This window comes from Diadema antillarum, unplaced genomic scaffold (assembly GCF_040938485.1).
Source record: "Diadema antillarum isolate AM-2024a unplaced genomic scaffold, OU_Dant_1.0 seq00000657_RagTag, whole genome shotgun sequence".
NCBI lineage: Eukaryota > Metazoa > Echinodermata > Echinoidea > Diadematoida > Diadematidae > Diadema > Diadema antillarum.
Genome location: NW_027271569.1, coordinates 10,424 through 34,301, shown reverse-complemented (window position 1 = coordinate 34,301; position 23,878 = coordinate 10,424). Strand labels below are relative to the sequence as shown.

General features: G+C 40.1%; 1 protein-coding gene across 1 annotated transcript; it reads left to right on the top strand.

The window, feature by feature from the left end:
• Window positions 1-304: 304 nt before the first annotated feature.
• Window positions 305-23,878, top strand: LOC139736598 (adenylate kinase 7-like). Its single transcript, XM_071647344.1, has 17 exons — window positions 305-400; window positions 4,971-5,141; window positions 5,663-5,771; window positions 6,560-6,654; window positions 7,622-7,732; window positions 11,539-11,622; window positions 12,828-12,916; window positions 13,447-13,537; window positions 14,258-14,335; window positions 14,907-15,056; window positions 16,344-16,472; window positions 17,350-17,461; window positions 17,969-18,097; window positions 19,307-19,570; window positions 20,502-20,722; window positions 22,393-22,551; window positions 23,674-23,878. Exons 1-17 carry the CDS (start codon window positions 305-307, stop codon window positions 23,710-23,712), a joined length of 2,127 nt encoding a protein of 708 aa, XP_071503445.1. The 3' UTR covers window positions 23,713-23,878.

The following is a 23,878-nucleotide window of genomic DNA, read 5'->3' as shown; positions in this document are numbered from 1 at the left end:
GAGTTAGGTTTACGGTTAGAGTTTGGGCTAGGGTTCAGGATTAGGATTAGAGTCAGGGGAAGGGTCTGGGTTAATTGCCTAAGGGGTATAGTTATTGCCCTCGCCCTAGACCGGCTTTGAAGAGGTGCAAAGCTGTATCCATATTTTCTCCCCTCTACTCATACTCCCGAGAACGTGTGTTGTAGAGACGCACAGCGCCCTCTTCGATCACCACACGACACTCTATCAAACTTTCCTTAGCGACGCATAAATAGAGACACAACCAGAAATTTTGCCTGTGCATAGTCCAATATAATCAAGCAAAATGGCAGAATCCGAATCAGATACCCAAGGTAATACTGGAAGTAAACGTGTCTTCATCAACCATGTCGACACGTATTCCGGGAAGGCTATTTCAAAGGTAAGTATGATTAGGATTTTAATGTTTACCATGGCGAGTTTTACAATTGTCAAGAGAACGAAGGGGCGATGTAATAGACCCACACACTAACATCTGTGTACCTTGCCTAACTGCGACCAATCCGACTGCAAAGGAATTTAGGAAGCCCCGCTGCGCTGGGCCTTGGTCCCAGCAGTTAAAGTTTAAATTAATTTACAACTGTAAAATTACAATTGAGGACCCCTGGGGTTAGTGCAGCCTAGGCATCTCGCGTGCATTTATGAGAAGAAATACAACGATAAAAAGTATGGTAGACACTCGCTCTCTGTATCAGTTGACTAGAAGTTCTAGATCTAACCCATGTTATACTCTATAACATTTAACAATGTTAGACGTATAATAGGGCGTCGGTAGCGCGATGCGCTTTGTCATCCCCTTCGAAATTCACGCAAAAGTCGCGAGTTCACAAGTCATCTTTGACCTGACATTTTCTAGGTCTATATGCATCTGCAGAACATAAAACTACTTCAAAACATTTTTTACAATAAGAGAAATCTATCATATTATCTTCGATACTAAATGATATCACGAAAGTCACATTTTGAATGCAAAAGCGCTAGCGTTTTCAAACAAACTTACGACTACCAGATGCGTTCAGTGCGTGTTGGGCAATGGGCGAACGTAGGGCGCGCGTTCGGTCAAAAAGTGGACCCACAAATTTGGCTTAAAACCACCTTTCAGGCATTTTCGCGGGTTTATCCCGGGAACAAATCTCCATAAATTTGGTATCATATGAAAGCTTGTGGTGGTCTCATTCTTCTCGTCCTACGCCGAGTTTAGATATCAAGACGTATTGCTACCTAAATTCAGATTTAAGCCTAAACATCGCTATAACTCGGCTGTTCCGTCCGACTGTGAAACTGGCCATAACGGTGTAGGAGGATTCAATGGTGCTGAATCCAAAAATAGCATTGGTTTTTCGCTTATTCCCCAGGATAAACCCGCGAAATAGCGATTAAGATACCCTTGTCAGCATAGTAACAGCATCAGCGAACTAAGCGAGGCGGGGCCTACAAGTCTAGACACGTAGTTACACGCCATGACTCGTGGTTACGGCGCGCACTTACGCGAAGCTCCATACAGTCGAGTCGGTTTTGCATGCATAGGTACGGTGTTCAGCCTCCGCACAGCTGCTATATATAGCGCACCGCCGGTACGTAATGTGAGTACCGGTACATGTGCGCGTCTCCATGTACACTGTACTACATATCGCACATGCACCACTACTGTGTGCGCTTTTACTCCGCCGCGCTGTTAGACCTACGTTTGTGATACGTTTGGATGTATGATGGGTCATCGGTCTCGTAAACCCGTGTGTACAAATCGCGTGCGAGTGCAAGTACAAGTGCGTGCCGCGGGATCGAAGCGGGCCGGCCTCGCACAGCACCCTGGCTGGGTAGGTGTGTGCTAGCTGACAAGGATGCGCGCTTAGCCTTAGAAACACGCGCGCTTTGAATGTGATAAACGCAGTGAATAGCACCGCCCACTGGAGTGCGCTTGACAGTGAATTTCATTACGCTCGCGACCCACTTTTTCGCCAAGGTTTTGACAGCGTGAGGATGAAAAATACCCTGTTTTTATTTGCTCATAACTTCACCATTATTCATGATTATGGTGAGAAATTTTGCACATGTATTATGTTAACTACGGACATTATGGATATGTATGTTTTAGTGTGAAATGACTTGTATTTCTCCAGTTGCAAAAATCTACCAGACACCCTACGTATAAGTAGCGTTAAAGTTACTTTTTAATTTATATAAAAATCATATTGTCTGTTGAAATGAAAACTCTGAGGGACTGAGTCTGACGTTAATTTTACTTAGAGTATTACCACCCCCAGTTTTTGGCCGGCCTTCAGAATCCGGACACTTAACTTATCACGAGCCAGCAAATTCTACTGTCACAACACACGCGTATCGCATCGTTTCACATACTGCTGGCACACTCATTCACCACAAGAAAGTGCCTGAGGCTGAGTCACCTCCAAAATCCAACAAAAACCCCAAATTTTGTCATCAAAAATGCAGAATCGGCGCAACTTTTCCAAATCACATACCATACAATTACTAACGTCAATTACCATTTAAAAGTCGCCACTACCTGAAAGTCGCCAGACATTCACATCGCATGTAACGCGTACCCGTGCCACCATTGGAGATCAGCTGGGGCGACAAATTTTCATCACTCTCAAAAGACATTCCTAATTCACCCTTTTCCTCCATAAAAACACAAATAATTGTAATCCAAATGTTTTTTACCATATATGTAACTGGTGACAAAACAGTTTTTAGTGCAAGAATGTTTTTGATGTTGAATGGATTTCAGGTGGCAGATTAACACAGTTTATCAAATGCGATGATGCACAATGCATCCTACATTGAAGTGTGTGTATAGCACACGCGCTAATAATATGTGGCGCGCTATGGGCGGCGATTTCAATTCTTTTTCCTCCTATTTCCTCGAGTTATTTAGATATCTACCTGCAACCCCTCATTTCTCTGGATTTGTATTCATGCTCGAATGCTCTAGCGTATTGCGTCCAGTCCCACGCATACTTTTGATTTTATATGCAAGAAAGCCATTGCATGAGGGTGGTCAGTCTAAAAATAGGTGGTCATTCACAATGAGTAGTACAAGACTTACTGTACGTTGTCATTGTACATAATAGAATCTAATGTAAGTTTATTGAATTACAGATGTAGATCTAGTCTCATAGATGGTCTAAAGATCTAACAATCAGTGTAAATTTGGAGGGTCTAAATTAAGATAATAAAAAAATTTTAACATTCATATGACTTGATTGCACTATGATATGCACCAAGGTTTGACCTCCAGTGCCAAGGTAGGACCATGCGCAAAAGCATATAGGTTTCTACATGTAGCAGGTGGTCAAATTTTTGAAGGTGCTGTCGAATTGTGGACGGCTTAGAGTTCTAGACTCTAGATGAATTAAATTTAGTGCAAAATAATCTGTAATAGGGTTCTATCTACTCTAGATGTAGAGCTACAATGACAGTAGCTTGACATGTTGCTTCAAGTGTCGGTGAACAACAAGTAGAAAAGACTATGGACTCTGGACAGGATTCATTTCATCATTATTCATATGAACAGGGTGTAGTGAGGAGTAAGCCATCCAGAATCGTTCGCCTGCCAGAATCGAATCTGACTGCTTATAACTAATTCAATACATCACAAGCCAGTAAATTCTTTTGTCACAACACACAGGAATCCAATCATTTTACACACTGGCATTGACTTTCACCACAGGAAAGTCCCTTTAGTCACCTCCGAAAATCCGTCAAGTACCCCAAATTTCGCCAAAAAAAAAAGAAAAAAAAAAGTGAAATCGGCACCACGTTTCCAAACAAAAAAATGATGCGATCACTTGCTTACAACTTGTTGAACCATGTAATTGTCTTTTATCTTCACTGCATTGGACCTGTTCTTTTGGTCATTCCTGAAAAGTTGCTAGCCCAAAAGTGATTTTTACAGGTCTGATTAACCGTTGGACCACCACCAGTGTACAACGTTGCCTTATATATAGTATAGATTCCATGTAAAGGATATGGGGGTTTCCGTAATGCTAATATCTGTCTGACACAGCATTACAAATGGGGTACTTTTTGAAATGACATCGCCTGCCTGATATTCAGGAAACGCTTAGCAAGGAAATTCAGTGTTTTAAGCCTACATGTCATTTTCACCATTAAAAACAAGAGGAATGAAATATAAAGGGTAAGCTACATATGGCAGGTAATTGGCATCTATTGAAGACAAGAGGAGAGGTTAAATTGAAGCCAAGAAGGTCTCAAAAACTAAATCAAATTTCCGCAAAGGAGAAAAGTATCCACATTTACCATGCTGAATCTGACAAGATGACATCCAAGGTAAAGCGTGGTAGGTACACTAGTTGTGGATTTGCCGTCAAGATATAATATTTACTATTTGTATCATAGTATGGTATTTGATAAACTGATGTTTATAGGTTTACAGTTTCCTTGACTTTTTCCCAAGTTTGTTTGTTTGTTTGTTTGTTTTTAAGTTTTTCCCCTGCTTCTTAGCATTGTGCTGAATCAAGAGTGAAATGGTCAGGGATCTTCATCATGGGTTTGTTGAGGATATGGGCTTTGTTCATTCACTACAAAGTCTCTTGGTTCATATGATTACCATTCAATGAGTACAATACATGCCTTGAAGATATTCTACTAATTATAAATGTATATATAGATATTCATTTTTTTCCTTCTTTCTTTCTTTGATTTTTGTCATTATTCATGTATTAATTCATTCATCCAGATATTTTTGCCAAGAAGATTCATACAAAACAATGTCTTAGTTCACGGTGTGATAATTTTCAACAAAATCCTACTCCAGCACTCTGGTTTGGGCAATCTTTAATACTATTCCAATATACTCCTAAATTTAAAACATACCGGTAGATTTTTAGCTAATGCTTTCTAAAAACTCTAGTATCTACAAATTTAATCACCACACCATTTCTTTGCTCCTTGTCTATACTTTTTTGCAGTTCCTGTCACAATGTGTCGTCGGTGCCTCCCTAGAGGAGAGGGACGAGGAGGAAGACTCAGCCTCAGTCAGGAGTGACCAGCTGCCACCCAAGGAAGGCGTGTGGAAGGTCAGCGGCACCCTCAAGAACAAGGATGGTGAGAAACCGGACTGGGTGCAGGAGGTTCTCCAGGTAACGCAAAATATTTGTTTGTTTGTTTTTGTCTTGTTGCAATACTTACTCTTGGTATCAGTAGTTAATCATAGATTTATTGATCCATGCAGTCTAGAAATAGAATGCATCTTCCTAGTTCTGGTGAGTGGTGGAAACAGTGATCATGTGATTTGACTTTAGGATGTGTGCATTAGTGTGAATGTTCAATGGTTTATGCCATGCACCATTGTTTTCTGTGAGAGCACTTCACTTTGTATGAGTAAATTTGTTTGACATTGGAGGGATAGATAACGAAACATGCACATAAGTTGACGATAGAACCTTACTTCAATTAGGGCGGCTTTTACCAATGAATGTGGAATAGTTTTGTGACAACCACAAAGAAGTGAATTTTAGGTGCAGCCAAAGTTCTTACAATACACTTTAAATGAGGAGAAGTAAAGTAGATCATCTAGCACACAGGATACTTCTGTGACTATCACCAGTTTGGTTCCATATCATCACAGGGTTGTTGTTTTTTCCTTCTGAAACCGATTTAGGTTGAGGAGAAGGAGCAGATGTTGGAACATCTCACAGAGTGTGATGTGGTCATCTATGACATCACAATGGACGCCGATCAGATAGATGAAGCCAGCTGGGCAGTGTCAGGTAAGATTGCTTGAGGCATTGTTTGATTTTTGCCCGTTTGTATAGCACTAATACACTATATCAGAGGGCACATGCATGTTCCCCCCCCCCCCACCCATTTTCTCTTTCTCCGAAGAACCCAGAATTCCAAACGTGCTGATGTGAGGATTTCTCAGAAAAATGATCTAGTGCTGGTGTGGATGTGACTGCTCATGTTTGCATGTCAATACAACTATATGTGAAGTGTTTGTACACATGTTGCATTGAAACAAAAAAAAAATTGTAATGTAGGTACATACTTAAAGCAGTGATATCAATTTTTCTCTCCCAAGCATTACTCCCTAAATCTTTTCTACGTTGTTCATAAAGAAAGATGAATAAATCTCCTGACTTCAAATTGATATTATGTTTCCATAATTCCTTTGTCAAGCAGCAAATATGATTTAACTTTTTATGATATATTACACATCTGCATTTACCACTACAGTATATTCTTATTTGTGCCTCTTTTTATCCTCCATGTATTAGACTAGTTGAGAGTCATTAATGTAGAACACATTCCATTTCATTTCATTTGTTTATTGAAGCATGGCAACAAGATTCAGCCAAAGGCTGTTTTTCAATGTGTGCATGGTATGTCATTTATTTCATCTATGATGAACCTAGAATGATGGCTTAACAAAGACTGTGATTGAGACAAATGATCCCCTTGATCTGCCAATTGTACATTGTGTCACACCCCAAAAACTTCAATGTAGTTTTAATGCTGCATGACATTTTGTGTCTTTTCTTCATGTCTTCTCACACAGCCTTACATGCCGAGCTGGATCGCTTTGAAACGCCAAAAATGTTCATCCTTGTTTCTACCGTGTTGACATGGGCCAAAAGTAAACCTGTGGACCCAGTAAGTCTGAGAGCTGCATGTCATCGTCTCCATGAACGTTATTTTATCCTTTGGGCTAGAGAAAGTACAGTACTTTCCAAAGACAGCGGCATGTATTCTTGCATTAAGATCAAGGTTTTGAGGGTTGCAATTCCTTCTCTGAAGGCACTAAATATTTCATCCCACAATGGTACTTGGTTTAATGAGGTTAGGCATCAAATTTCTGCTCAAATGCAGAGCAAGTTTAGGAATCATATACGTGGTAGTACTCTTCAAGATTACCATTATTCTATTAAATTGCTTAAAGTTATTTCCAATATACCTCAATGTAATACAAGAACTATGTGGATAGGTACTCATTTAACTCTTAAGTAAAGTGAAAGTTCAGACATTTTAAGTTGTTTGATTCCCTTATAAAAGTGTTTCTGTTCAAGACCCTCGGGATGATTTTCAAACATATTCAACCTTTACATGCAAGATTTTGAACAGGAGTTCACGGCTAGCCCACACCTTATACGACTAATGGGTAGCCAGAGGTTAATGTCCAGGGCAGCTGCCAGTTTTCTTCCAGAGTTTGTAATTGTTGCCATGGCAGTGTCAAAAGTAGTAGTAGCAAGTCACGGATGTGATGAGTGTTTCATGCAATGCAATGAGGCCCTCATTTTTATTTCATGAAACATTCCATTGGACTATGCATGAACTTTTTTTGTATGAGAAAGCACCTGTATACGGTGTCCCTGAGCCTGTATGATAACATTTGCGTAAATTACCTAGATCCTTAACATGTCTTTACAATGAAATAGGAATAGATCATTGAATAATTTTTCTCTATCTTTTTCACATTGGCCTTCAAAGTCAACATGGACAATGATTCCACTTTGCCAACAAGCTATCAGGACAGTCCTTTCCTTTCTAGAGGACATTTTTGTGATCTCATAGATAATGATCCCACTTATTCTTTTTTGTTCTTCTTCTTCATCCACTGTAGGATGATCCAGAGATCCCCTTCACTGAAGAGGATTACAGGAGGCGCAAGCCACACCCGAACTTCAAGGGACACATCAGTGCTGAGAAGCTTGTAATCAAAGTCGGCAAAACAGTGAGTGCGAATTTTTTCGAGCAGTGAAAGTGATGTGTATGAGTCTGTCTTTCTTGTCAGTGGTTAATGAAAGGTTTAGACACATTCTTCCAAAGATATTGTGCATTGGAGACCCATTCCTTCAAAACACATATAAATGAACCCTGTGCTCTGTTTGCAAAGAGCAGGATAAGACAACAACAACAAAAACAATAAAAATGACAACAACAACAACAACAACAACAACAGAAATTGAGGCTGGCAGCAGGTCACACATGCAATGCGCTGGAAGTGAGTATATGATTGCAATGCCATATGGTCCAGATTTGACCAAAAGCAAAATTGTATATAGCATCAATTAAATCTAGGCATAAATTTGCCTATGAAAGAAAAACTGACCTGTGTAGTACAGATAAGTATTACGAACTAATTCCCCCCTCTAAAAAAAAAACAACAACACACACACACACATCAAAAAAAAAAAAAAAAAAATATATATATATATATATACATACACACACAAACAGGTTTTTTTTTTTTCCTATTCAGTGATAATTCCATGGCTTAACACTGATGGTCTCTTGTATACATATAAAATAAGAAATATGATTGAAAAAAAAATTGTATGGAGAGGGTATTTTACATGTCTTTTTGTGTATGATCTTAGATTTGATTTTGAGTATTTTATGCCCTTTATTTTTTGTAATTGCTTAGCTGCCTTGACGGGAAAATGTACTGACTTGTGTACAATATTACTCAGATGATAACAAAGGAAAAGCCCCTTACTTTTTTTCCTTGAGGAAATGCTTTAGCTGAAGTTTTGAATTAGTACAGATGTTTTTGTGTGTATATACCTATGTCGGTGATTGAATTGATTTGTTATCTTTTTATAGGGCCGTGCAGATAAGAACATGCAGCAACAAATTGATAACATCCTGAGTTTGAACTTTTGGTGCCAAAGTCATGTAGGGAAATTGTCAAACAGGAAAAGTTAACAAGCAAAAACAGATCTAAACAAACTGCAAAAGAAATGAAAATACATATTCACACGTAACTTGTAAACACGCCTATGTTTGGAAGGGAACTATTGGAACAGAAACACATTTGACCCTCAATGCAGATTTCTAAACCATCTAAATAGAGCACTTACATATAACTCAGTGCAGTATCCAGTATGTTGGCAGGTTCCATAGTGACCAGCGTGTAAGAGAGATTATTGCCCCCAGCGTTCCGTCCCTTGCATGCCTTCTGTGCCGATGAGAAAGCCACACAAACATTCAGCGATCTGCCAGTGACGTGCGGTTATGGCAAAAAGTTGTCCCCTTTTCTCCAAGTGGCTGAATGGTGAGCGAGGGAGGCAGTGGCCACGTGCCGTCAAACTTATGAGTAATACCTCAACTTCTCCGCCACACTCCATTAAAGGGCGGTCCGGCACCCATGTAGAGATAGCAAATCCTGAATGGAACGGTCAGTTTGAGGTCATGTTGCCGTTTTGTAAAGCAACGTGCAGTGATTGTGCAAAAGAATGTTGGCATGCTCTTTGTGGGGTAAAAGAGGAAACATCAATTTGACGTGTTAATTAGGATACAGGGGGTAAAACTTGCCGTCACATTGCCTGAACTCTGTGAATATGTCCACGTTTGATGCACATTACCCTCTGTGAAAAGGAAACATCAATTTCCAGAACACTCGTGAACGTGCAGTTTATAGCACATGGGTCTGATAAAACATATGTCTAATGCAGTTGTTTAAGTATTTGTTTTATAGGGAATTTCCTGCATTTGTTTGATTTCATGACACTTCATTTAATAGTTCCTAAAATTTGTCTTGGTTTGTTGTTCAGTGTAGAGATTCAGACTTTAGGTATTGTCAATCTTCTCTTTCTGTTTATCATTTTGAAGTTTGTGAATACATTATATTTTGAAGAGACCAAGTACAAAGTAGTAAAAGTATGATATTTTGCACTATCCAGATATGGTGCCATGATGGTATGAATGTGGAGACTGATACTTACGTGTCGTCAAAATTTTCTGTTCGTTTATCACTTTTGAAGTTTTTATTTGTATATTGTTTATATATTTTTTCCTCAAAGAAGGCATGTAGTGAAATTGTAATATTGTACAAATGCCTGATTGTGATCCTTTGAGGGATATCTGTTCATGGTGGTTCTGGATATCTATTCAGGATGGTTCGGTGTTCCCTGCATTGAGGAAGTACGTTTCACCCACAGCATGTGATTAGAATAATTTTGCCTTCGTTATTAAAAAGCGCAATCCTTTTTTTGACAGGCTCAGTAGGAAGGTCTAGGAAATCAGCACAGGCCTTTAAAGTGTGTTGCTCGGAGCCCCATGTGCTGGCACATTGAGGCTTGCCCCTGCATATAGGCTGACACTCTCACCCTGTCCTGTATTAGTGCCAAGGTGATTTCCACGTCATGAATACTGCTGCTTTTGGCAGGTGTTTTTGACTTTTCTTGTTTTGTTTTTCATTTCCTCTCTTGGCAAATCTGCCGACTTCCCACCGGCCTGAATAGTTGGCACTGTCATTAGCTGTCGAGCTTTTTGTATTGTTTGTGTGGTGCTGTTTTTTTTTCTTTCTGACGATGTACGAGTATGATGTTGACATGCATTGATAAAGTGGTGATTAGCACATAATTATCAATTATCAGGTCTATCATTTTAAAGGGAGATGAGTGATCCACTGGATGATAACTAAACGGGCAAAACAACCTGATCTTTTAATGGGAGATGATTGATCAAAGATAAGAATGGATCTTAGGTCCAAACCTTCTGAAATCTAAGTGGAGTTTCTTGTAGTCTGGAAGGATATTCAAGTGTATGTGGTGGATAAGTAGAAGAGTAAAGCAACATTCTGCCATGATAATAGATGAACACTTATATAATTTACTCTTGGTTGCTCTACTATTGCAGCAATGTCTCTCCTTATACAAGAGTGTTGCATTGTGTGGGAAAACATACATGGTGATTGCTCTTGACCCCATTCCAGAATCTGAACGGAATAAACTTCTTCTTTTTTTGTTCCCCCTATCGCTCTCATTGGTTGATTAGGAGCTGCAATTACATTTTTCTACTGTGCATATAATGCATTGTATATTCACTTGGGCAGTGTGAAATACAAGGTCACTTCTATGGATTGTTATATAAATTGTATCAAATGCTACATGCCATGTGAGCTCAGCAGATTTCACATAGTATAGTAAAGGAGAAATGGCATGCAGCTGCTGCATTGTTGAATGATATCTGGCGCCTCCCCTCGTGTGCAAATTCTAACCCAAGTCACTCTTGCGAAAAATCTCATCACATTCCTACATAAGTACTATTTCACATGAAATCAATATCCTGGGGAAGAGCACATGTGGGACGTTCTCTTCTAATTATTTGATTGATGATTCAATAAAGCGCATTCAATTTGTTTAAATTCAATATCAATACATCACATCAACTCTTATCACTCAGTTTCCTTTGTGTACAAAGTTAAGAGGAACTAAAGGTGAGGTGAGGAAGTTGTCAGCGTACCAGTTCATGACATTAAAGCATGTATATGGTCAGCAGTATACTGAAGATATTAAATCATTGGTGATTGATGGTTTTGCCTTATCTCTCTCTTTATCTCTTCCTCTTTTGCTGTTTCTGTCTGTATCTTTGTTTTTTTTTTCACTCTCATCCTTCATATTTTTTGCCTCCTGCTCTTGTCTCGTTGTTTCTTTCTCTCCATCACTCTCTCTTCCTCTCTTCTTCTATCTCTCTCTCTGTCTCCGTCTGTCTGTCTGTCTGTCTGTCTGTTTGTTTTTCCCTTTCTCTATCCAGAACAAAGCCAAGTTTGTGACCTACGTCGTGGCAGCTGGCCTCACATACGGAGCAGGGGAGAACATGTTTCACTACCTTTTCAAGGTATGGTGAATTTAGAAATCACTCTGTTTCATTCATTGAAATATATTTTCTTTTATTATTATTTTTGAAGTTTGTCAGTCAAACATTTGTCATGCAGCAATGGGTGCCCCATATTGTTACTTTCACATCTGAAAAATGAGAGCATTTGTCCCCTCGTGATGTAAAATCAATGGGACAGTGGGCAACATCTGCTATATGACAAATGTTCTTCCAGGATGGATTGGCAGAAAAGACTAAGTGGCATTTGGAAATGAAATTATGTGAAAGTGAGCCAATATGCATTCAATCATGCATGCAAGAGCAATAGATCCAGTTTAGAGGTAAATGAGGAAAACCTTTACCTTTTACAGGATAGTTGTTTCAGAAAAAAAAAAAACCCAGAAGATTTACATCATACCTCTGGCTACATTGGTATTACCCCCACAAAAAAAGAAGAAGTGTTGATTTAAGCAGGTGGAAAGATTGCTTCTTTTGTTTACAGGTTTCATTGTTGATGGAACTGTGCAATGAAAAAGATATACATCAAAGAAGAAACATCCAAATTTCACTAATGTGTGTAAATTCTGAAGTCAATGACTTTATGATTTTTGTTTTCATTTTTAGAAGTGGTGAATTTTAGTGTTTTATTGCCGTCAGACTAATAAATGCGCAATCAACACCAGATGCTTAAATTCCTTCTGTTGCAGATAATATTGACTTTGACAAATCTTGAAAAATGGTCAAGTAATTCAATTGTACTCAGCCTTATCAAATGAGCTTGTTGTTCCCAATAAAAAGTGTGTGTATATGAAATATATGTCATATACTGTATCCTATACGAGAAGAAGATTATTTAGAGCTGGTGATATTCATCAAATCTGCATCAAATCTGCACAAAACCAAGGAATTTTAAGGACTAAATGCTGATTTGGTTGAAAACACAGCCTTTAGCCCTCTTAAATGCATTGCCAGTTTCAGAATCACTTATTGAATTTGCAATTCAGAGGTTTTGAAAAGTGTGCAACTGAAATAACTGATTGTATGTTTGATTATTGAACAAAGGGGTCAATTGAAAAAAAAAAATGTTTTCTACCTTATGAAAAACTAACGATGAATAGTAAAAATTACCCAGGATAAATGAAAAGATGCTGCATCACCCAAGAGATATGTGGTTTATGGGACTTAATGGATTAATGTTGTGTCCACTCCCCATGTCTTCCCACTAGACTGCCTGGCACGGTGAGGCAGAGGCCCTACAGTGCTTTGGTAATGGAATGAACATCCTTCCCACAATTCACATCAAGGATCTAGCCGGGTAAGTAATTGGAATAATATTGAAGATGGTGGTAGCGATGGCTGGTGATGATTATGACAGTGATGATGATGGTGGTGATGATAGTGGTGGTGGTGGTGGTGGTGGCAATGATGGTGATGATAATATTGATGATGATGTTAATGATGATGGTGATGATGGTAATGATGATAATGATGGTGATGATTGCAGTGATGGTGATGATGATGGTGGTGATGATGAAGATGGTGATGAGGATGGTCATGAAGGTGATGATGATGATAATGGCCATAGTGTCAGTATCAGTAGTAGTAGAGTAGTGATAACCGAAATAGTGATACCTGCCTGGTAGTTTAAAAAATGACAGGCTCTTGCATATAGAAAAACACACAATTTTGAAAAAGCAGTATTACAGTTGTGTGTTACTGAGTGTTCTTCAGATGCAAATGTCTTTTTTTGTGTGTGTGTGTGTGTGTGTGTGTGTTTATGAGATGATATATTTGTCTGTTAATTTGTCATTTTATTTCTATTTTGACCGCTCCTTCTTTGTGTAGAGTGATCCAGAATATTGCCGACAGTCGGCCCAAGACACGATACCTGGTTGCCGTTGATGACTCCCAGAGCTCTCTGGAGGAAATAGTAAAGGTATGAAGATTCAATAAGAACAGAAGCATGATATTTTTCTATCAAAGTCATAATAGACGAAGACATACTCAATGATACTCAATGTTATCACTCTTTAGAGAGTGTATGAGGTGTGGAATTGAAATTGATTTGTCATACTAACCCGATGGATGAGGCCTTAAAGTGATCTTGAAAGTGTACTTTCTCTGATCATTCCTCTGAGTCCAGTTAAGCAGATTGGCTTGCTTCGGCTGGTATTCACTCTTCTTGGATAGATGAAGATCTATGTCAACTTAATTCACATCAAATTGTCATACTAATATTATGTTCTTTTAATGTGAACACATTTTTGTGTTTGTTATTGTTGTGTTTGCTTGATCAGTTGAGCAAATCCGTTAAGTACACATGGTCATCATTCTACTCGGATGATTCTAAATCTACATTAGAGTATGTCAAACTGCTGCAGATTTATTAAACTGGGGTTTTGTGTCTGGTGTTTGAACAAATCTGCATGTAGTAGTTGGATGTCGTAGTTACATTTCTTAGATGAGTGGAAATCTAAGCATCTTCTATATCAAATAGCCAAACGATTATTTCGATGTTGCGGGAAGTGTTTGTCTTACATTTGTGAAACATTTGCAAGCACGTTTGTTTGGACGAAAAGAAACTACAACAAATGTTTCCATATCGGAATTTAATGAGTATTTGTATTTTCACAAACTGAATGTGTTCTCATTGCAGTGTGTCAGCCAAAATCTTGGCAACGGCAAGATTAAATACATCACCAAAGAGGATGCCTTACTCAGCAAGAGTCTCTCGGTAAGTTTGCCCATCACAGTTGATTGCATTACCATAGAAGCATTAGTTGCGTATCTCACTGATTGTGTCCATACAAGTCTAAACTTTGAACCATATGACAACTTTGTCGCTGTGAATCTTGGATTTCAGTAGAGAAAGAAGTGGTTTAAGTGTTTTTAGCAGCATGATAGAGACTGAAATTGAACCCGTATAGAAGATCAGCAGAGCCCGTGTTATATGTAACTTCATTACATTTCTTTGTTTCTGTGTTTTATTTCCGTCATAAACAAACATACAGATATAAAAGACATAAGGTACAAGGAAAATGAAACATGCATATAAAAATGAATCATACATACATAGCAAATGAAGAGTATGACACATCATCCATATATGAAAAAAGAGTAAAATGTAGGATTAGACAAAGTTATTGGCTGGATAGCCCATAATCAGCTGCACTTTTCTGGTGCCGCTGGTCTTCCATGAGGACCAGTTTCGTTTCATCTCAATAGCGTTCAAATATCTTGATGCTTGGAATTTTAAAAGCCTGCTAAAATAATGAAGCTTGTCGTTCTCTCTCCTGTATGTCCAGCAAACAGAATTTGACATGCTCCTGGTCGACCTCAGGATGGACGGAGTGTACATCCGGGAGAACATGAACATCCGCTGGGTTGCCGAGCGAGGCATCATTGAGAGCATCCCGGACATCATCAAGGAATACAAGACTACCAGGAAACTGCTGGTAGCTATATATACAGACATCTGTAGCCACCTTGCATTTGTATTACACAGGAGTGATTAGGCACACAGTGACTATAAGGCCCTGTTTCATTAAAGCTGCTTGTAAAGTTACGCATGACTTTATGTACGACTTAAATATGGCAAGCCAAGAGGGTTTCCTAATCATTGTTAATTTCAAAAGCTAATGTTGAAATTTGCAGATGATAATGATTATTCTTACATGTTAATACATGTTTTTAGTTGAAAGTGTATTTTTGCCCCAGTGTAGATGAAATATTGACATACAGTTGTACTTTGTTAAAATATAAGGAAAAAAAAGTGGGCAAACATATTGGCACTTCATATTCCAGTCATCAATAAAGTCATGCATAACTTTACAAACAGCTTTATGCACACAGTGACCAGGAGCAACAGTTATGAACTGCTTCAAGTAGCATTACCATGAAAAATAAATGTGCCAAAAAGTGGTTTAGAGTAACGTGATATGATGAAAATGACAATGATGATGATAATGATGGTAATAGTGATGATGATTGTGTTTCATGACATATCTCCATCATTACAAAGGTATAATGTTGAATAGTGTCTGACATGTTGAACATCTTATTTTCAATCTCGTCATCAGTTACTGCAGTCTGAAGAGAATATTTGCATGGAGAGAAAAATGCATGTTTTCAGAGAAATTTCCGGAGAATAATTTGGAAATACCAATGGATGCTTTATACATAAAAATAGAAATGTAGTGTTATATTTGGAGCATATGAAAAGGGTTGGGCCTGCAGGACTGTGCCTAAACCTATTTTTCATTCAAACCGTGTGAATTGCTAAAGCTACAGAATGTTACTACTACTCAATGCATTATTACAGGATAATACTTTCCTTTCCCATCAAATTTTGTCCAACCGTTCCTATGCAGATTGTAAGAGCTCTCTTAACACAGTGCGTGAAGAAATGAAAAATCAATCGGGACAAATTCATACCATGCCACAAAATTCCTTAGGATAATGTTTCAATCATAGGTAGTGATCAATTTTTGGGTACTCAAGATTTTGTCCAACCGTTCCTATGCATATTGTGAGAGCTCCCTTTACACAGTCGGGAGTAGAAATGAAAAATTGATCAGACAAATTCATACCATGCCAGAAAATTCCTTAGGATAATGTTTCAATCATATGGTTAGTGATAAATTTTTGGGTACTCAGCATATGATTGAGTTGGCCATGTGACCATCTTAAAGCGGCCAATGTGAGAAGATACCTGACAAATCTTGTCTTGTTTTATCCCGCAGCCCATGAGGGCCTGTGTCCTGGGTCCGCCGGCCAGTGGCAAGACCTCGGTGGTGGCCGCTCTCTGCAAGCACTACAAGCTACACCACATCAAGATCAAGGATGTCATCAATGAGGCCATTGAGGCACTGGTAAAGTTTGAGGCCCGCTGTTGGAGATCTGAACATGATAGATAGATAGATAGTTAGATAGATAGATAGATAGATAGTTAGATAGATAGATAGATAGATAGATAGATAGATAGATAGATAGATAGGTACGTACAAACATATATACATACATACATACATACATACATACATACATACATACATACATACATACATACATTCATTCATACATACATACCATTACTAGTATACTCTTGGTCATTCTAGAGTGATGCTCCATAGTTTTACACTGCCCTCTGGTTGCAGAAGTGACACATTTGTCCTGATATGCACTGCAAATTCCGAGTTGAAATAAGTTTGAACTGCCTATCATTTAGGAAATCATGAATATGCACAAATCATGAATAGATGAAAGAATAGGCAGTGTCTTGAATGGAGACTATGTTAACCGAGAAAATAGTCTGCCTTTACACGATATATCTGTTAACACTGCCAAGCATTCAGCAAATTACTCTGCAAAAGTACAAGCTTATTTCAGATGCAAGGGGAAGAAAATGGAGAAGATCAAGGGGTAATTCAGTGTTAGGATCTCTAAAATAGCCCTTACTGGTGTGCGTTCATTTTTCTTTTGTAGACAGTGACATAATGAAGCTTGTCACATTGACGTGTTCTTGTTTTCAATCGTTGTGGTCAGATCCTCTATTTGTTTTTGTTTAATCTTCACCTGTCTATCATGTGTATCTGCACACATATCAATACATGTACTGTGCTTCCATTTACATCATTTCAAAAGCAAATCTCTTCCCTAACAATCATATCTGAAAATTGAGGATGTTGCAGCTCATAGTAGGAGCCTAGCAAAAAGTAATTTACTGAACTGTTATTTTTGGCCATGCAGGAAAAGAGCGCTGCCCGAGCCGATGGAGATGAGAATGAGGACGATGACGGGAAGGCTCAGGAGGACCAGGAACTCTTGGATGCCATCATGGAGAGCAAGCAGAGTAACAACGGTCAGTCCTACTAGTCCTGGATCTGGACCTGGACCTGGTCCTAGTCCTGGACTTTCTTTTCTTCCCCTTTCTGTCTCTTGACAGTTTACTTTTAGACATGTCACTTGTAAGCCCATTCATGTCTCTCTGTCGCCTTTTTTTTTTTCAGATTTATTTTCTTAATGGTATGTTGATGACTGTGTGTAATGTGTCCTAAAAGTGAAAAGAAAATATCTGCTTATTTGAAGAAAATGAAATCTGGAACATGAGAAAATTCAACGGTGATTTCTTTTACGTGCATTTTTGCCAGAATGCTCAAAACTAATGGGGAAAAACATAAGGCCCTACGGACTCTTTTGCAAGGGCAACAACACACTTTTGTAGTTTTCTTTTGTTGAAAACACTTTCATTTCAATAGGAGTGACAAAAATCTGATACAACCTTGCAACAAATGTTCTTGCCTGCTTATTGCCACTGAAATCTGTGAGGAATTGGTATCCTTATGGCTATTTCTCCTTGGTCGTGCAGATCGCATCGAGGAGCAGTACATCATCCAGTTCTACCGGGACAAGCTCCACTCCATGCCTTGCCAGAACCAGGGATTCATCCTGGATGGCTTTCCCAAGACCATTGAGCAGGCCAAGGAACTATTTGCTGGTAAATAATATACACATAATGAATGTTTATGAGTGCAATGGACAGAATATTTCATGAGGTGAAAGATGAAATGATCCATTCAACGAGGCGCAGCCAAGTTGAATGGATCTACATTTCATGTTTCACCGAATGAAATATTCTGTCCATAGCACGAATGAAAAACATTTATTATTTGTTTTATATAAGGCTTAAGATAGATCCTTGTCATTTGATGTTTTATTAATTTAGAAACAAGATCGAGAGAATCTGAGATCGCGAGAGTGCTCACTGAGTGCTTTACGGTAGCGCGCTGTCGCATACACACACTGCAAACGCAAGTGTTTAATTGATGCGTAGTGTGCCGGGCTCTTAGCGAGCGTGCACTGGAGCAAATCGTATGGATCCAAAATTGCACGGTAAATGGAGCCGCAATTGCGCAGGCGATGACGTCATAGGGAAATGGGCCAAATGATCAATGTCAAACAACCAATCAAATGACAAGGATCTCTTAAGGCGTTATATAGTGCCTTCTATCTCTCCCTTTTTCTCTCTCTCTGTCTCTCTCCCTCTCTATCTCCATACCTCCCAACTATTCTGACTTTGGAGGAAAGAATCTGAATTCTAACCATTTCCAGCTATTTTTTCTTTCCTTTCTGTGAGCCAAATTATCCCTATTTTTCAGTTTAAAGGTTGGGACGTCTGTGTATCTCTGTCTCTCTGTCTCTAACAAGGAATGTGATGGGTTACAACTCATTACTGTATACTACTAACTTGGCATGTTGCTTTGAGTTTTGTTGTGAGACAAAGTTTATGAAAATGTTTTGTCATAAAATTGATGAATAGGATGGTAATTAATGAAAAAATATTCACTTTATTTATATACAGTCAAACTTGCTATAGCGGCCACCTGTCAAGAGCAGCCACCTAAACAATTTTGTTTTCCTGATATTCTGCAACTTTAACAATATGTTACAGTACCACAATTACAGTCAAACATGTTTATAGTGACCACCTGTCTGTAAAGGCCACTTTCTTTTGTCGTCTTTCTTGGTTGGCTGCCATAGACAGGATTAACTCTATGTTAAAGTTGCAGAATATCAGGAAAACAAAATCATCTTGGTTTGTTGATAAGCAAGAAATGCAGTACAGGAACCTTCAGTTATTATGTATTATATATCACACTTCCTGTGTATGCGAAATTCTTTTTTTTTGGGTCATCGTCCCTTCCAGTTGATGAAGAGGAGGAGCAGGAGGACAATGGGAAGATGCCCGTCTACGACCGCAGCACCATGCCCGAATTTGTCATCTCGCTGGAGGGCACCGACGAGTTCCTGAAGCAGCGCATCATGAACCTGCCGGAGAGCGTGGTGGCCAACACCCACAACACGGAGGAGGGCTTCAACCGCCGCATCTCCGAGTTCCGCGCCCTGAACGAGGAGGACACCACGGTGCTGAACTACTTTGACGAGCTTGAGATCCACCCAGAACACCTTGGTAAGATGTCTGGCTTCGATTGGGGGGGGGGGGGGGGGGGGGATGGGAGGGGGGGGGGAGGAAAGAGAGAGAAAACAAAACAAAACCTTATTCCGACTGATTAACAAATTGCCCTACATCGGCGTAAATAAGCACTGGATTGCTAAGTGATAAAGACCTTACCAAAGCAACCAGCTGAACAACCCAGAAAATTATTATACTGTGAATATATTTTAGGATCAATATACACTTTCATCACTTGTTGAAATGTAGGTTATCAACTCAGGATTAATTTGTGGGTATCGCATTATAATTTTTGAGTTTCATGTTCTTTTACAGAATGATACTTATAATGAGTTAGACTTCCATATTGGTCTATTTGTTCACATTAGAACAAAAAAAAAAAACATGTTTATGTACACTTCATAACTACTGGAGGATTCTCCTTTTTCCCATTTCCTGTACATACTAGAACTGATCAGTCAATAGATGTGGCTTTAAATGGAGTTAGAACAGGTGCAACCTCTTGGTTTTGCACCAAGATGAAACCACTGTTGGCTGTTTTTAGCCAGGCGCAGCACATATAGAGTAAACACTCTTTCATAACCTCAAACAAAGACCCCACAATTGTGGACATGGGTTAGGAAAGAGAGGGAAACAATATCTTTTAGATATCTTCCACTGGCCAAGTGCACAGTGTGTAGTACAGATGTCAATTTAGTGGCAGACTTGATATATCAGTTATTATCGAATTATTACCAGGTTTGTAGAAAATGGAATGATAATCACATCAGAACGTAATAGTCACACAATTTTCCCATCAACTGCTTTCTCTTCGAGAAATGTTAGACTAAGGATTCGTGCCAGTTATGTTTCATGTATGTGAATGTTGCAAAATAGTTACATTTTGAGGAATGTGTAGTTGACTGAATTGTATGGACCCTCTTCTCAGACATCACCAAGGAGACAGATGCAGAGAACAAGAACCTAATGGACCAGCTGGTGAAGGTGATGGGCAACCCCCGAAACTACGGCCCCACGGAGGAGGAGCTGGAGGAGATGGAGCGGGTGGAGACAGAGAAGCGGCTCAAGAAGGCGCAGGAGGAGCGAGAGGAGGTGGAGCGGCGGGAGGCGGAAGAGGCCGCCCTCAAGGAGCAGAGGCAGCGGGAATGGGTAGGTGTGACAATGGAGGTGGGGCAGCTGGTGTGTCAGGAAGAGGTGCCTGATTGGAGTGGAGGGAGAAGTGAGAGGTATTGATGATGTCCTCAAGGAGTAGAGGCAGCGGGAGTGGGTAGGTGTGACGATGGAGATTGAATATCGGGTGTGTCGAGAAGAGGTGCCTGATCCCAGTGAAGGGAGGAGTGAGAGGTATTGATGATGTCGTCAAGGAGTAGAGGCAGCGGGAGTGGGTAGGTGTGATGATGGAGATTGAACATCGGGTTTGTCGAGAAGAGATGCCTGATCAGAGTGGAGGGAGAAGTGAGAGGCATTGATGATGCCCTCAAGGAGCAGAGGCTGCGGGAGTGGGTATGTGTGATGATGGAGATTGAGCAGCGATTGTGTCGGAAAGAGGTGTCTGATCGGAGTGGGGAGAGAAGTGAGAGGTATTGATGATGTCGTCAAGGAGTAGAAGCATCGGGAGTGGGTAGGTGTGACGATGGAGACTGAGCAGTGGGTGTGTCGGGAAAATGTGCCTGATCCCAGAGAAGGGAGGAGTGAGAGGTATTGATGATGTCCTCAAGGAGTAGAGGCAGAGGGAGTGGGTTGGTGTGACGATGGAGATTGAGCAGCGGTTGTGTCGGGAAGAGGTGCCTGATCAGAGTGGAGAGATAAGTGAGAGGTATTGATGATGTCGTCAAGGAGTAGAGGCAGCGGGAGTGGGTAGGTGTGATGATGGAGATTGAACATCGGGTGTGTCGAGAAGAGGTGCCTGATCGGAGTGGAGAGAGAAGTGAGAGGTATTGATGATGTCGTCAAGGAGTAGAGGCAGCGGGAGTGGGTAGGTGTGACGATGGAGATTGAACATCGGGTGTGTCGAGAAGAGGTGTCTGATCGGAGTGGAGGGAGAAGTGAGAGGCATTGATGATATCTAGGAGCGAGAGGTATTGATGATGTCCAAAGGGAGTAGAGACGGCGGGAGTGGGTAGGTGTGGCCACAGAGATTATGGAGTAGTGAACGTGTTGGGAAGAGGTGCCTGACTGGAGTGGGAGAGAAGACAATGAGACGTGTTCATGATGTCCAGGGCCCCCTTTCATGGAAAGTTGATATGATAGCAACTCTTGCGGGAATGACAGTTGTCCTGGTAATGACAAGAATTCAGCTTTGTGATTGGCTGTTGCTATGGAAAGTTGCCATTCGAGCAAGAGTTGCCATCCTAACATTCTTTATAAAATGGGGCCCAGGAGAGTTACCTTATTGATAGAGTTGGGCAGAAGTGAGATGAATTGGTGGTCTCAGCTGAGGAACCTGATAGGAGTAGAAGTAAGAATAATAATAATAAGTGGATGGATCTGATAGTGGAATGGCTGGGATCATGTGCTATAGTGAGGGTCCAGTATTGACAGTACATCACAAAGGCAGGAGCAGGCAGAATATACATCCTGGAGGAGTAGAGTAGGGTGGATGAGATGGAGGGGGAGGGGCAAATGTGCCTACCACTTCATCCTCACATCTTATCCACTGTCTGAATTATTGAAAAGGTTCCCTTTACAAGAGGAGTCATGTGACTCTATCCTCTCCTCCTGCAATGCATGATAGAAAAATGAGAAAGATACATTCTATTTGTACATGGTTGCCATGGTGATGTCTTCATCTTCCTTTGTTCACCTCGATCATCCTTCAGAGCTCTCGCCTTGAGGAGGTGAAGCGTCAGGAGAAGGAGCTGCTGGAGAACCAGTCCATCCCCCTCAGGAACTACCTGATGAAGCACGTCATGCCTACTCTCACCCAGGGCCTGATTGAGTGCTGCAAGGTTCGGCCGGACGATGCCATCGACTATCTGGTGAGAAATCTAAGCTCGCGTGTAGAATGATAGAGCGCCCCCTGTCTCCTACTTTAGTCCTGTCTTGACCTTTGGTTCCATTTGACTCTGTTGAGGTGTGTGTGTGTCTGTGTGTGTGTCTGTGTTTAACGGGGGGGGGGGGGGGGGGGGGGATAGTAGTATACAGCCTACAGTCTGGCTCAGTACGTCCAGCAACCTTTGTACTTTGTTTTTTCCATTAACATCAAAAGGCTCTGTGCCTTCCATTCCACGCATTATCTCCAGTCATGTTTTCTCGTCTGACTCCCCTTTATCCCCCCCACCTCAGCGTCTCCTTTAATCGGCCATTCACCAGAGTCACGGTCACTGGCTTTCCATATCAGCTCTTGTGTTTGGTCTTAAGCACGCAGAGACAAGAGAGAGAGATAGTTCCTATCGCAGACCAAGTGGCACTAGACTTATCATTTCATAAGAGGTACAAAGGTTGCACACATTTCGGACAAACATGCTTTGCCTCCTTCTGTACAGGGGTTAGAAATGTGAACCATGGTATATTTTTCAATGTTTCTTCTTTTTTTTCTTCCACGTCATCACCGTTTCTGATGTGTTTTTCCCTCTTCTGGGAAATTAACAAAACTGTAACAAGGGAATTTTTACACAAGGCTGATAAAGGGATGTTTGGTGTTGACAAAATCTCTGCAAGTGGGCTTTGAATTTTCCAAAGAAAATAGTGACAAAGCTCATTTTGAAAAAAACAACAACAAAAACAATGTTAAAAGACTAAAGTGAGATGATTGGTTCTTGACTTGTGATGTAGATGCCCAAACAATGTATGTACATGATACAGTTTGTTAAGATATGTATTTACAGCAATTTCTTACTTCTCAGAGACACAAGAGTGTACATCTTGCTATGTTTTTGCCAACCTTATCTTATCTTGTTTCTCCACAGTCAAATCTGAATGAATTTGTGTGTGTGTGTGTGTGTGTTTGTTTGTTTATGTAGTAGCATTTATGTGTGTGTGTTTGTTTATTATGTGATAGCATTCATGTGTGTGTGTGTGTGTGTATGTGTGTGGGGTGTGTCCTCAACATTGACTTGTGCAACTGATTTGGCGTTCCCTGTTTCATTTCTTTTCTGCAGGCGGAGTATATCTTCAGAAACAACCCACAGGTGGACTGATAACCTGCCCACGATAATACAGGGTACCAAGAATATTTCCTCAAACAGGCAACCCATCTGCAAAGATATGGTACCTTTACTAGGAGAACAGATGATTCAAACTCAATTATCCCACTGTAATATGGAGAGCAATATGAGAAAGGTTAATGAAGATTAGATGGAGGCT